The sequence below is a fragment of the Thermobia domestica genome, chromosome 4, assembly GCF_964235325.1.
Source record: "Thermobia domestica chromosome 4, izTheDome1.hap1.1, whole genome shotgun sequence".
In the NCBI taxonomy this organism is placed as follows: domain Eukaryota; kingdom Metazoa; phylum Arthropoda; class Insecta; order Zygentoma; family Lepismatidae; genus Thermobia; species Thermobia domestica.
In genome coordinates, this window is record NC_137457.1 from 294,513,851 (window position 1) to 294,529,567 (window position 15,717).

Below are 15,717 nucleotides of genomic sequence, written 5' to 3' on the forward strand. Positions count from 1 at the left end.
GATATTTACCATTCGACAAATACTCGAAAAGAAATTAAAATACTACCCCAGTATATCAATTATTTATTGCTTTTAAAAAGGCTTACGATGCTATTAGAAGATAAATATTATACAACCTTCTTGCAGACTTTGGAATACCGAAAAAGGTCGTTAGATTAACTAAGATGTGTCTAAACGAATCCCAAAGTAAAGTCTTTGTTCACGAGCATCTTCGTCGAGAATGGCCTGAAACAAGGATGCATTGTCGCCATTATTATTCAACTTTGTTCTGGAGTACGCTATAACGAAAATCAAAGATAGCAACCGGGGCCTAGAGCTGAATGGTGTTCATAGGTTATGGCGTATGTTGATGATGTAAATCTGATAGAAGATCATAAGAGAATAACAGAAAGAAATACAAAAGGCATTATTGAATGTTTGCAGGTTTAAAAGTAAACGCAGAAAAACTAAATACATGGAAGTTCACTGAGATCGTAATACTGCAAATTATGGATGCGTCAAAGTATCAAATAATATTTTCGATGAAGTGGATACTTTCAAATATCTAGGATCAATATTAAGAGACCAAAATCATACCCACGAAGAAATTAAATGTCGACTGAAAGCAGAGAATTTGTGTTATTATTCAGTTCAAAATCTTTTGTCGACGCGAATTCTGTCGAGGAATTTGAAGCGCAAAATATATAGAAAGATAATCACGCCTGTTGTTCTGTATTGTTGCGAAACATAGTCTCTTACTTTAAGGGAAGAATGCAAACTGAAAGTATTTGAGAAAAAAGTCCTGAGACGAATATTCGGACCCAAGAGGAACGGCAATCGGGAATGGCGGAAACTTCATAACGAGAAACTGCGTAATTTACACCCTTTACCAAACATTGTTAGAGTTATCAAATCTAGGAGGCCCAGGTGGACAGGTCATGGAGCGAGAATGAATGAAAATAGCGACGCTTTCAAAGTTTTGACTGGAAATGCAATCAGAAAACATCCATTAGGAAGACCTAGACGCAGATGGAAGGACAATATTAAGATGAATCTCGCATAAATAGGAATTAAAAGTAGAAACTGGATTCAGTTTAGTAAGGACAGAAGTCATTGGAGAAGTTTTATGAACGCGCCATTGAATCTCCGAATTTTACAAGCCATAGAGTTAGTTCTTTTACGGTAAAAAAAGATTGAAACATAACGGAAATTCAGAAAGTTTATGTTTTGTCTGTATGTAGATAGATAAAAAAAGAGCACAACTGATATGTATGCACAAGAAACATATTCTGGCGATAAAACTAGTTGATGGAGAGATTATATCAATAAATTCCTTTAAATTGGAAGCATTTTGTATTTCAATGGATAAAAAATCACTGGTAGTGTCTAGTCTTTGAAAAAGACGAAATTTGTTGGGTTAAGTTCTGCCCCTATTAGCTCCTACTTTACGATTTCGAATATGTTATTATTTCCCTTGTTTACCTTCATTTTTCATATTCAAGCACAAACAGTACCTTGTGTGTCTCTCTTCACTTCTCTCATTTTCATACCTTCATTCTCACTATCGTGATTAATCCGATTATGTAGAAAAGCGTGATTAACTAAGCAAACTCATCACCATCACAACGCTATTTTAGACTTTGACCGTTTCCGATTTATGAAAACACTCCTGCGTACACTATAAGTCATTACTCAAAACCTTGTATATCTCATCATTATTAACAAACCGTATATAATAGCTTCCAGCTTCCTTTAAGTAGAAACTCATTGTGACTCTTATTGAAAATTTTGAGTTGCGAGCGGAGCGAGCAAGAAAATTTTTAACAAATGTATTCCTTTGCAAACTGACAACAATATTGATTTAATAGGGCGCCAATTCTTTTACGGGACGCCGCGTCGTTTACTCTTTTTCGACACCTTTCCTTTCTCTTTGCTCGTTCGGCGTCCACTGGCTATCAGCGCCCGAGGCAACCGCTCCACTCTTCCCCTAGCTATGGCTCTGATGGTGAAAGAAACTTTTAAGAGGAAGAAAATACTGTTTTATGGGACCTTGAATAAAGAGTTGAGAAAAAGACTCAAAATGTTTCATGTGGAGTACTGTACGTACTGTACACATCAGAAACATGGACATTACGCAAAAATGATGGAAAATGACTGGAAGCTTTCGAAATGTGGGTGTGGTGAAGAATGGAGAATTAGCTGAGTCGAACGGAAAACGAATGAGGTGTTAGAAATGGTGTGGGGAGGGAAGAACAATTTTAGATATTGCTAAGAAGAGGAACTGGTTGGGACATTGGATAAGAAGGAACTGTATTATGAAGGACTTGCTACGGAGTATGGTGGTAGGAAAAGAGGGAGGGGACGAAGGAGACTACAATTAATGGACGATACAGAACAGAAAAATCGTACATGAAGATGAAGAGGTTAGAGGAAGACCATGAAGCATGGAAGCTTTTCAGTTGCAGCAAGTGACCTGCCAATAATGGCAGAATACCCATGATTATGAATATTTCAACATACCAATCGTATGTGAAACATTTCTCTGAACTCTAACAGTTTTCAAAGGGACATTTCAACGATTTTGTCCCTCATTATTTGGGAATGTGGAACAAACTTTTATAGGATTTAATTTTAAGAGGTATTTCACCTGCTACAGGACTTTCTCGAATTAGAAATTCCATTAACATGGCACATGTTTAGCAGCGTAGCTGAAAAGTCACACCGAAGCAATCGAAGAAGCACCGAACAAGTCTTGAAACAGTGTGAGTTATAATTCATTATAATAATGTACGCTCAGACTATATTATCTTTTAAATAATTAAATATACATCCTATAGCACCTATTCATAGAAATGCGCTCTGAGGTTAATATAAATTTATTTGATAAGACCTCAGATTTGGTGGATATATAACGCATACCCAAGCAAGGGGAGTTACGTGGCTAACAGAAATCCTTAATACGACGAACTGCACCAGAAGGTCCGTATTTCTGGAGTAAACTACCATATATAGTCTTCATTTCTACACTATCAGAAAAAAAAAATGTTAACTTTTTCGTACTTACTTGTAACCTTGTTAGAGGATGCTTTGAATTGCCTTCCTGTGGATATATCTGCTCTGATGCTAAATAAAGGTCTTTTCGAAACGTTAATCCAAGCACATCCAGATCCTCGCGTCCATACCGAAATGCAGCCAAAACATGTCCGTAAACCTTTCGATCCTTCACATAATCAGGGTCAATGAGTACTACTCCATCTGAAATAAACAATAAATCACGACATCCTGAAAAAAAGTAACCTTCTTTCGTAACATGTAAGAATCAGACAACTAATAATTTGACATAATATACAATTAAAAATTGTTCATTGAAAAACTGAAGAATATATGCTACAATAAATAAATAAGCCTGGAACGAACAACAAAATTTTACAAATATATGACTGGGAAAGATTAATCATTACGCCATCCATTTCCTAGACTAACTACCTATTTTCACCGTTGCCGTTGATATTCAACAATTTCAAACACATCTGGGAGAAACAGTTTGTATTTATGAAATGAGATGATACGAAAATGGCATTTAATTTAATAATAATAATAAGAAGAAGAAGAAGGAAGCTTTGAGTTTAGCGTCTCCCTTATGCACGTTAGGCTACGAGAGACGATGATTAAAGCAAGTGAATGACGATGGAAGAGTTGGTAGAATGAGACTGAGAGGAAACGGGAGCACCCCGAGAAAAACCACGAGGACGATGTTGTCCACTACAAACTTACTTGACCGGGAATTGCACCAGAGGTAAGCCGCTGAGTCACTGTACCCTCTAAGAAGAAAATGTGTAGTGTCCACTGATTTAAAAAAGGCTTTTCACCAGGAAATACTGATGGCAGTAACGCAAGATCAAGACAAACTTATGTATGAACTAATAAAGAAGGGTACACAAAGAAAAAAAGTACAGAAGGTGAAATGCCCGCTCCTGAACTTCCACTGAAAATTTACAGGATTAACAAACTGGATTCCAATATGAAGGTTAATGTAAAGTTGTGAGTTGTTGTCTATACCTAAACATTGTTCGGCGTAAGCTCTAAACTGCGATAAACAAAGCCACGTGAAACTAAATCTCGCTGATTTACTGTTGTCCTACCGACGCTTGTACTCCTCCGCAAAATAGTTCATGTGATTGGATTATTACTTTTACTATGAAGTTCCATATAAAACTGCTACATTATTATAAATGACAAAAATATAATACGGATTATCTAATAATGCTGCAACTGAGTGTGGCTAATGAAACAATAGAAATAAACACTAAGCATGCGCAGTAATTATGACGCCAACTCAACTGTGGACGGGTGTTCTGATTTTAAAGTCTGAAAGATGGGTGGCATGAATCCCGGTTCCGCGAGTGTTGTGATGAAACACCAACAAGGCAAACGTTTACTCACTAAGCAACAACTGTTTACCAGCGAAATTCAAATACTTTTTTTAAAAATCTTTCGAGTTTTTTTCTTTCTTTTCCGCTGCTGCTGTAAGTATCTGGACAACACGAGACAGTATTGTCAAAATGCACGTGTATAAGTTGCTCCTCCCCGTGGGGAGTGGGAGTGATACATCATTAGCCAATTGTATTTGTGACAAGCGGAAGGATAAAAATATTTTGTTTATCGGAGTTTAGAGCTTACGCTAAACCATGTATAGGTAAGTTTGAACTGTTACAATTTTTCAAGATAGTGCTCTTTAATTTCAAACAGAATAGAACTTACAAGGAAAATTAAGTTTTCTTCGAACTAATTAAAAAGGTTATATACAGATTTATGAAAATACTAGGTTAAAAAGTAACAAATATATAAATCCAATTAGCAGTTCAAGGTAATGATGTAATTTATATTTATACAATGGTGAAGGACTTCAGCATCATTGGAAGCCTGATTTTTTGGTAAAGAATAAATAACAAACCTCACAAGGTAAAGTAATAAACGAGAAGCGTCTCAAAAGTTAATTCACAAGGCATATTTCGCAATAATGATATTTTATTTTGTACATAAAACAATGCACACTGTATACAGCAGGGCGCAAAATTTCCCTCACACTCGCCAATCCAAAAGTGATGGTCGCTAGTATCTCTCACGTACAAATTATGAGAGGTACCCCCCCCCCCCCCCAATGGCCTTTGGTTTGACAAAGAAATAAATTACATCAGGGTATAAAATTTCAAAACCAGACAATAGATTCAGGATAATCAATTTTGAATTGAACAATTCATAAACCATTCCTACTGAAAACTGGTCGCCAGCTTTAAATTTCCAGTCGCCAATGGTGACCGAAAATTTTGCGCCCCGGTATACAATCAACACAAATGTTTTAACATTGATCGCTATTGAGCAAAAATGGTAATAGAGAGATATGATTTTCTGCAATCAATTAAGCGTCCCAAAAATACACTACAATTTCCATCTTGAACTGTACTAAAACTTATAGTACTTATGTATTTCTTCATTGCAATAAGCATTTTCTGTATTTATTCTATTCGTAAGTGTCTAGTAAATGCTGTATGAGCAAATAAATGTCTTAAACGTTTACTTATTTCACATTTGTTTTGAAAAAGGCTTTAGTCCAACTTTTTATTTATTTGTTGTTTTGAGATACCAATTGTTCACAAGTTGTTCATTTCATGCAATGACACGAAAACTCTTTTTCAATCAGAGGTATATCATTTCATGTATATCAGAATTTTCAAAAATTAAACAGTTTTATTAATTTATTTTCTTAGAACTTTACTTTTTCTGGCTCATGACCTTTTCAAAACTACTGATTCTAATTTTGATCGAAGACTTATAAATAATTTCTTTGTATGGCTACCGTACTTTGGTAGATGAATGGAAAAATATTACTTACCTATAGGGTCAACATGCGTTATATGGTCCACGAAGTCTCGTTTTCCTAAATACACTGTAATCTGCACAAGAGAAAAATAATTATGTTTTAAAAGAAAGGATAACAAACACAATTAAAAGTATTTATATTCACATTAATACGCATTTTTAAAAAGTAACTAATATCTTGGAAAAGAATCATTACTTTCTTTATACATGGAATTCTATCACACTTTTTTTTAAACCTATAATACTATAACAAAGAAAAATACAATTTTGATATTTATTTTGCTATAACTTTCGTTCAAGTTTTTATTTTCCTTTTAACCGTCATTCTGTTTATTTAAAATGTTGACAGTCTAGTTTGTCGCTTTTAGGCCGTTGAGTTTCATCGTGCCGTTGATATATAATAAAAAAGGAAACAGTCTCATCGGTGATGTCCCTATTACAACTCCAATCAATGAAGCAAATATACAGGTCGAAAGAACACTTTTAACAATTGTCAAGAAGCTTTATTACCACACGATACCCTGCACAGCACACACAAAAATACATATTTAAAAAAACTCCTCTGAAATTGCACACCAAACAATCAAAATACCGTTGTTTTTTTTTTTTTTTTTTTTTTTTAAGCACGATTAGATGTAATTTTACAAAGAAAGTTATATTCTTTAATAGGGCCCATGACATTTGGACGCGGCCGTTTGGGCGCAAAACCTTTTATCCGAATAGGTTTACCTACCTACATATGCTACAATGTATTTCATAACTAGGGCCCGGGCATTTAGGCACTAAAATATGAAAATTGGCACTGAAAATTTCGAAAAACTTCCACAAATAATTTTGCAGAAAAATTAAAATAACATCTTAAACACATCAACGTTTCTGCACATCATGCACAATTTGTCTCTACCAGTTGAAAAATGGAAAGGAACTGCACTGTATCCAGTCTCCGTACTATGCGGCTTAGTTTTAAAACAATATTTATTTTAATAAAAGACATATGTAACAAAGATATATAATTTGTTTTAAAAAAAGTACGTTTTTCGTTAATGTTTAGTTATTTTAAAGTTGTGACTATATATTCATACTGCACTGTGTACTTGATTCTCTGAGTCAGACATTATTAAATTTATCTTAAAATTGTACAATACTGTACATATTTTCATTTTCTATAATAAATTATTAAAATGTGTGGTACAAAACCTAAGAAGTGTTTATTAAGTACTGGCCTGTACCAAGAGGTCAGAAGAAACGAATAAGAGCCAGTTTTGGAATAAAAATGGTGTTTATATGCTATGGGTGGTTCAGGAAGTACTATTTAAGTAGTTATTGAATCCTTTTTGTTATCTGATCTGCCCATTAGGCCGGATAGTTGTTGCTCTATTGTATTAACAAAAAGTTACTTCAAATTTCATAAAAATAGGCAATTATAGGCACTAGCTATACATTGAAATAGGAAGAATAAGCCAAATAAAATTCACTGTACGCAGCCTGTGACACCCCAAAACAAATTTATGTTCTTTATAATATATCTAATGTAAAGGAATGCTACTATTGGGCGGCATAAGAACAGCATTATTTCCAATAAAGATATGGAATCTGTATGACAATATGACAGAGTTCTCATTGACCAGTTAAGAACGAACAACTACGCCGAAGCAGCTCATCCTGGACTGCTTTGCGCCCAAACGTCCTGTTCCGTCTTTAATATGGGTATATATTTAATACGTCAATTCCTATGATGTCAATGATGTAAAAGATAAGCTCCTTGAATGTTTTAACTTCGGCCAGCTACTAGGTAATATAGTTACGACATCACATTTTGTTTTTGGTCCATTGATTTCTCCTTCTTCTGTCTCTGAGCTAAAGACATTTTTAATATTTTGATTTCATCATCATCATTTGAATGTCCACTGATTTGTTAAAGTAAGTTTAGATCATATACTAAGTCCACACTAGATACTTATAAAGCAATAAACTGCGTAAATGTATTACTTTGGAAAAAGAAATTTTGAAGGACTCAGGCTATGTGAAAGTCAGTCCACTGCTGTGCTAGCAATGAGCCTTTTTCTCCACGTGTCGATACACCTCCACCATCAAGCTTTTCACTGAGAACTGAATACTTAATATTATTCACTGATACATTATCTATTTTTCTCGTTATATGACATGGTATTGAAAATACGGAACAGCCCTACTCACTTTCGAGAATAAACATTTTTGCCATCTAGAGAAATTACCTAAGAATTAATTGTAATAAAATGAAATTTCCAGCTTTAGGTCCCACGGTTATACCCTTTATACTAAAGGGAACCAATGATAAATGAAAAGTGAAATTTATGACATGAAGTAATTGGTAGAATGAGCGAGTGTGTAAAAAACTGAAGAACCCCGAGAAACACCGCGGCACCCTTGCATTACAGGTGAGAGCTCTACCACTGAGCCACCACGTTTCATTGAACAATTAATTGCTCGTAAGTTTTGATATAATTTCAATCTTAATCTATTAGAAAAAGTTTCTGGGTCACTATTTTTCGGCATTATTCACTATTACTGTTAAAAATTTGGATAGTCATTTTTCTTAAGTTCTCCAGTTCTAAAATGAGAACGAAATACACCCAGGTGAATGCACAACAGCTACTTTAATGGTAAGTTCAATGAACTAAATAGATAGGATTAGAACTGAAAACATGATATGTTTACTACATATTCAGAAGTTAATCACATAAGCTACAGGGCATTGCAATTCTCATTTACAGTTACCAAAAAGGAGTAAGAGCAGATAAATTTAAACAAAGGCGTAAATATATGTTATCTTGATTTAGCATTGATTCACCATGATTCTGGATGCATAAACATTAGAATAACTACAAGTTACCGAATATTATATGAATAGTAAAGGTGACACGTCTACGATGGGCAGGACACCTCCCTCGCATGGGTGATATGCTCGAGCACTATGAAATCTTAGAGAGGAACCCCTACGGGAAAGAGACCTTTGCAAGACCAAGGAGAGATGAGTGTGAAGGTCCAATCCTCTAATACATTACAATACTTTCTGTAGCATTATATCAAAGTTTGAACCACACTGGCCCAACATGTATTATACATCATTGACTGTATGTGATAGCAGTTCGGGCGAGGTGACCAAGTTGTATTACTTACGGTTTCATTGCTATAGTACCCTCGAAAACAGGGAGACTTGAATGTGGACAATGTGAATTCCAGCTAGTTATTCTTGATATATCAATATACGAGAGGGGGTAGAAAAGTTTCCAGCCTAATATAGTAAATGAACTCATACTTCAAAATACTTATAGTGTATTATGTATGTAACTATATTTTAAAGGATGTTCTGCAAAAAATCGTAAATGTACTTCTCTTCTTTCAAATACTTCTCTTTTGTTGCAAGTTTGAAGTGATCATGGCGAAGAACACTGTGACCTTTACCAAAGATTATAGTCATCAAATACCTCTTCTCAAAGAATACGGGATCGAAGGAAATTTTTGATGAATTGACCCAGACAATGACCAATGACTATCCTTTACATAGCACAGTGAAATCGTGGGTAGCCGAGTTCAGCAGGGACAGGAGGAAATGTTTTATTATCATGGGATAGAATTACTGCAGAATTGTTGTATTAAGTGTGTCAACCTACAAGACAACTACGCTGAATAAAAGGCTATCACTGTGTATCTGGTGTCGTGTTTTCACTCCGAGGCCAGAAACTTATCTACTCCCCCTCGTAAAAGAGATCGACACAATTGTTTACGACATGCTGACGGCACTAAATAGAGAAATAAAGCTTTCAATCGTCCAAACGGCTCTTTGACAGATTGCAAGGAGAGAACAGAAAAAATATACTGGAGAGAGCAGCCAAGTCTGTGCCACTCTCTGTAACATGTTTTGAATGTTAACGAAAGATCATAAACCAAATAAATGCTATACAGGGGATTGAATATAAAGTACTAATAAGAGATCCTCTGGTGCACCTCTGGTGCTAGGGGGTTGCTTGTTCTATTCCAGGTCTTGTGAGTCTGTAGTGGACAACACTGTGTTTGTGGATTTTCTTGGAGTTCTCTCCCCTCTTCCTTCCGTTCCATTTAAGGAATTCTTTCACATTAATTCATTTTCATTAATCATCGGTCTTCTTTTACTCAAAGAACATAAGACGGAACGTAAACATGGGCACCAGAAGAAAATTTTCTAGGGGGAAGGGCATAACTGTGGTTGCTAAAGATATATTACGTTTGGTATCTTTTATTTGTATTAAGAAAATGTTAAGAAAATTAAGTTGTTGCTACAATCGTGCTACATTATTTTTATGAGCCAGGAGGAACCCTGTCCCCCCTTCGGGAGCCAAGTGGCGTAAAGCTAGAAATTTCATTGTAAAAGCACTTAATCTAAATGTAAACTATTAGAAAATAAACACAAATATTTCTGAAAAGGCATATTTCATAATTTTATTTTACACACTTGAAATTCTACTTCCTGAAAATATCTTGAACTTCCTAGCTTTCGGCTCTTTCCTGAAGTCTTGTTTACGGAGGATGAAAATAAAGAGTAAAAGGGATTTATAAAAAAACATCAAGAAAGTATAAAGGAACGGGCACACTGCGGTAGAGGAGTGCAGCAACAATTTGATGATTTCCATCAGTCACACGTGAAATGGCATTACTCTTAAGGAAGAGCTGAAAGCTTGAAATCCAAGGGATTTTCAGAAATCAGAATTTCATGTAAGTGAAATGATCGTAGAAATTCCTAAGCGTATTAGCATATTGTCTGAAGTTCATAATTTTATTTTCCTTCTGAACTTTTCTCATAAACCTAGTTCTCGCTACCGTGCGCTGGTGTCTTTTACTAAGTCTACAAGTAGGATTAACTGTAGACCTTGAAGAATATGCTGACGTACAATATTTTCGAACCGAGATTATTTACATATAAGATTATTTCCAAAAGTTTCCAGTCTGACACTCACTCTATGGTTATGGAAGCCGGAGCTTCAATGCCGCGTTCATAAAAGCTTTCCACTGACTTTCGTTCTTAGCCAACTGGATCCTGTACTCCTATTTCTGTGAGAGCCATCTTAATATTGTCCTGCCATCTGTGCCTAAATCTTCCTAATGGACGTTTTCCGATTAGGTTTCCATTAAAAACTTTGAAAGCGTTCCTACTTTCTTCCATTCTGGCTACATGACATGTCCACCTGAGCCTCCTAGATTTGTTGACTCTTCAACAATGTTTAGTACACGGTAAAAATCTATAACGTTCCTCGTTATGAAGTTTCTCACATTCCCGTTCTTATTGGGATCGAGTATTCGTCTCAGGATCTTGCTCTCAAATACTTTCAGTGTTTGTTCTTCCCTCAAGAGTAAGCGATCATGTTTCGCAACCATACAGAACAACAGGCATGATTATCGTTTTATATATTTTAAACTTCAAATTCCTTGACAATTCGCGACAACATATTCTGAACTCAATAACATGAATTCCCTATTTTCAGTCTACATTTAATTTCTTCGTGGATATGATTACCAATAAAATATTATGCCACTGGTAATAAGCCATTGACGGCATACAGGCCAGTGCTGAATCTTCTCCAAGCCACTTCCTTTCACTGCAGCCATAGCGAAAACAGCCGTATGGACTGGAGCATTGTCATGCAGTAAGAGAGCTCAACGCACAGCGACTCTTTCCAACACCATCTTGAACGAACTGACGCAGTCAGACAGCTGAAACTTATATACAGGATGATTTAAAGAAACGGGAATTTTTGAAAGTTGTGTTGGCAACAGTGGGAGTTTGGTAACACTGAATAACGTACGCCAGCCTGTCAACGACACACTGCCATTTACTTATGAATGCTTGGAATGGTGCGCAACGTGCTTTCGTGATCAAAGCGTTTTACAAGAACAATGATAGCGTTCATGAGGGGGGGGGGGACATACGGAATTCCGTCGTCATTTTAATTTAGGACGCCACAGGCACAAGACAATCCTATGGAGCTACACCAGCGTCCATTGCACAGCAACAAAGTTACTGTGGAGTGTGCTATGTCATCATACGGTGTGATAGATCCTTATTGTTTTGAGGACGAGAATGGCCATGCGATTGCAGTCACATCGAATCATTACGTCGCGATGCTTGAAATCTTTGTTGTGCAACAACTACAGAGATTTCCACACATTTTTGACACAGCCTGGTTTCAACAAGACGAACCTCCCCCAACAGCACGAATATCGATGGCTGTTGTACGCCAATTGTTTGGGAAACGTACAATTTCGAAAAATGGTGACATTCAATGCCTTCCCAGATGCCCTGAATAAAATTTTTAAAAAATTAGTTTCCATGAAATTATTTAATTTTAAAAATTTTCCGCTTTTAAAAAATCACCCTGTATTATTTCTTCCATAGATGGTACTACATGTCATGAACGGCTTATTACCAGTGGCACGATATTTTAATAACAGATCGTGCACTTTTGGAAATGATCTCGTATATTTCAGGTCCTTATAGAAGTCTGCAGATTATATTGTATTCTATCGCCGTAACCCAACATTGTACAAAATTTTCAGCTCGAGATTAATCCTGCCTACAACCTTAACATCTAAGAAGATGAGTTTAGAAAAATACTTACCTTTCCATTAGGCGAACTTTTCTTGAAAACTCTGCAAATATACATGAGATACAAAGATATATATCAGTAATAATCTTCCAACAATTTACGTATGAAAAACATTCCATTATAAACATTATGTGGGAATACATAGCCACATTTACTCTTAATGACAAAATGAAGCATGATTGAAATCACAATTCCTCATCAGATCTTATACACCTTCAGTTTGTTGTTAATGCTCTCGAACAGGAACTGTCCGTTACTGATGTACTTATTATAAACTTCCCGGCTGATCAGATTACGTATGTTCAACTCGGTGATATACAATTAATGAATCAATTCCCTGTACCATTAAAATTACTTTCTACATCAAAGACTCTGTCTTCTTTAAGGTTGTTCTCAACTGACTCATAATTGTAAGTGAACAAAGAATTTACCATCATAAAAAATCGAAACCAGGAGTACTGAAGGGCCCATACCATATCTGAATCTTGCATAATATTGCCAATCTGTAAAAACCTCCAGCAACTTCTTCTCTTCGATAGAACATACGTGTTTAATAATGTACGGAACTATCAACCGACACAACTGCGCAATGGGAGCGAATGAAATGCTAAACGAAATATTCCAAAGGGAACAGGATATCTCAAAAGGTGAGTAACGCGAAGTACAGATCGTTAATTTTCGTGAACGCCAATGAGACCCATGTTATATTTTGTTATACTTCATATTCCTTTACCACAACAACACGGATGCTATTCTAAAAATAGTAGGCTTTCGACAGGATGGTGTTCCCCATTTACCAAGGACTGCTCGTATTTGGTTGACACATTTCCACGAGTATAGATCGGCAGAAGATCCAAACGAATTGACTCATGGACTTCCTTCAGTCTCGTTAGCGGGCGTCTTTTCACGCAAACTTCGTATGAAGGTTTAGATAGTGTACACTAAGGTAGACAGATTGTAAATAAGTTGCAAAAGGCAAGCGTGATCCGAGAAAGAGAAATTGCAGATGGAACATCAGTCAGGAACAAGACTCGATATGATGGAAATACCCTCTCTTTATAGATACTATAAACACAAACCATCTTAATGAAACGTATAATTCACTCTATGGTATGCTTATTTATTAGCTTACACGCAGGTATTGATGAATACAGACATCCATATGAATCAAAGTGAAAGAGCAGTCAAGATGTTTCTCATAAAAGAGCTAAAGAGATTAATTAGATGCATAATCCATACAAAATTCCATGATTAGCCATTACAAAACTCATAACATCAAAATCCTGCTCTACAAGCAAATACATTCGCCGTACACCATCTTATTCTCTCTCTCTCTTTCAGAGCAAATTATCAATATTTAATTAAATAACCATTTTATATCATTTCATCACAGAATACGTACAGTTATTATCATGTATATTTGAAGCAATACAACTTGGATTGATGAATGCATTTACTTTCTCGGCTACTTTGACAACGAACTCGGAAGGTGCATAAGAAACTTTCTGGTATTAACTTTAACAATATCCTTGCTAGCTTACACTAATTTATACGCTAAATAGATGCCCATGACGAGATATACAATTTTAACAAATTTTGGATTCCGTAACTACTTAGAAGCCCATAGCTCTTTCTACTACTATTACACACAATTCAACTTAACATAGCGTTTTGTATTGCAGAATATTCTAAATTAAGATGATATACTACATTCCACTACTATATCACTATTTTATAATTAAAATAACACATTCAAACTATAAAAATTAATTAGCTTCTACTTTGAAAACGTAACTGATTACTCAGCACACCATGTTCCTTGTGCGTTATTCTACAATTTTGCCCACAGCTGCAAAGTCATGTTAAATACTTCTAAAATTGTATGCAAACATTTATTTCGTAATAAAGTGGCAGGTATCTGTGATAAATATGTATGTCTTTTACGATTCACTTCCTTGTTACTCTTATCTGAAATAATAATAATAATTTGGGGAAAGCGCTTTTAAAAAACAATCTTAAATTATATATATATATATATATATATATATATATATATACAAACAAGGATGAGTCCGAAAATAAGTTTCCCCTCTCGTCTTCCCCAGGAGAGCGAACAGCAGTGGGGGAAAGCAAGACAGAGATTGCACACGCAACACACTCAGACAGAAGTGGGTATCGTTAGCCCGCGATCCTGCAGATGGCGCCGACGCAGCGCCAGTGCAAAGCGGAGATGAGTCTCTCAGTCTGAACCTGGTAGCTATGGAGAGAAGGCGCGTTTTGATGTGGTCAACGCCGCCATGAATGGACATGTGAAGTATCGGGAGCAGAAATCCATAACTGCCTCGTAAAGTCACATCTGGTGTTCTGTTGTTAGATCACAATGTGAGATTACACTCAGCGACTACAACGCAAAACCATACTGCAACTCTTGGGTGGGAGCGCCTTGCCCATCTGTTATACAGTCCTGAACTTGTACTCAGTGACTTCCACCTGTTTCCGACTTTGAAGAAGACTCTCGGCGGAAGGCGCTTTGGAAGCAATGCTAGACACTTCTTCCGTATGCAGAGCCCTGAATTTTTCCTGGAAGGTTTTTGAAGCATATAGACCGGTATGACAAATGTCTCAATGTACGTGCTACTTATGTGGAAAAATAAAGGTACATCTAATCTTTAATAACATGTTATTTTTAGTCTTGCATCCCCACCTCTGTCTACAGTCGCATATATATATATATATATATATATATATATATATATATATATATATATATATATATTCTTATTCAGTTTATGCCATACATAAAACGTATACTTATCTTCTAACATGTTACTAATCGAAGTCTTTAGTTTATGTATAAATTGTACAATAAAATCTAACTCGTACATTTTTAGTACTGCTATTTACACACTATTAATCTTTTCCCTGAACCTAACTGTAATAGTTCTCTTAACTATTCGTTTGAACTGAAAAACTCACTGTCTCTATCGATTTACCCTTTCAATCCCTATTGAATGGTCGATGTTATTGAAAATTTTTCCTTTTCTTTAGAACACACTAATTAAAAGTTTTCCGTGTTCCATATGGGCAAGAAAGAAATAATGCATTAGTGTTTCTTCATTTAAATTGAAAGGTTATAAATAAATAAAAGGCCCAAAATTTTCCAGGCTAAAATCGTTAAAAAGAAAATTTGTTTTATTAGAAAAAGGTTTCTTTCTGAGTTCTTGCATCTCTAGTTCTC

At 35.6% G+C, this 15,717-nt stretch overlaps 1 protein-coding gene across 4 annotated transcripts in view; it reads right to left on the reverse strand.

Annotated features, from left to right (window-relative positions):
- Positions 1-15,717, reverse strand: part of krz (beta-arrestin protein kurtz) — an 86,367-nt gene that overhangs the window by 59,381 nt on the left and 11,269 nt on the right. For all 4 annotated transcript variants that reach the window (XM_081756229.1, XM_081756228.1, XM_081756227.1 and 1 more), the window contains exons 3-5: positions 12,492-12,522; positions 5,873-5,933; positions 3,044-3,234 (exon numbers count right to left, since the gene is read on the reverse strand). In XM_081756229.1, the coding sequence (XP_081612355.1) occupies positions 3,044-3,234; positions 5,873-5,933; positions 12,492-12,522 (283 nt within the window). The remainder of the gene's footprint in view (positions 1-3,043; positions 3,235-5,872; positions 5,934-12,491; positions 12,523-15,717) is intronic.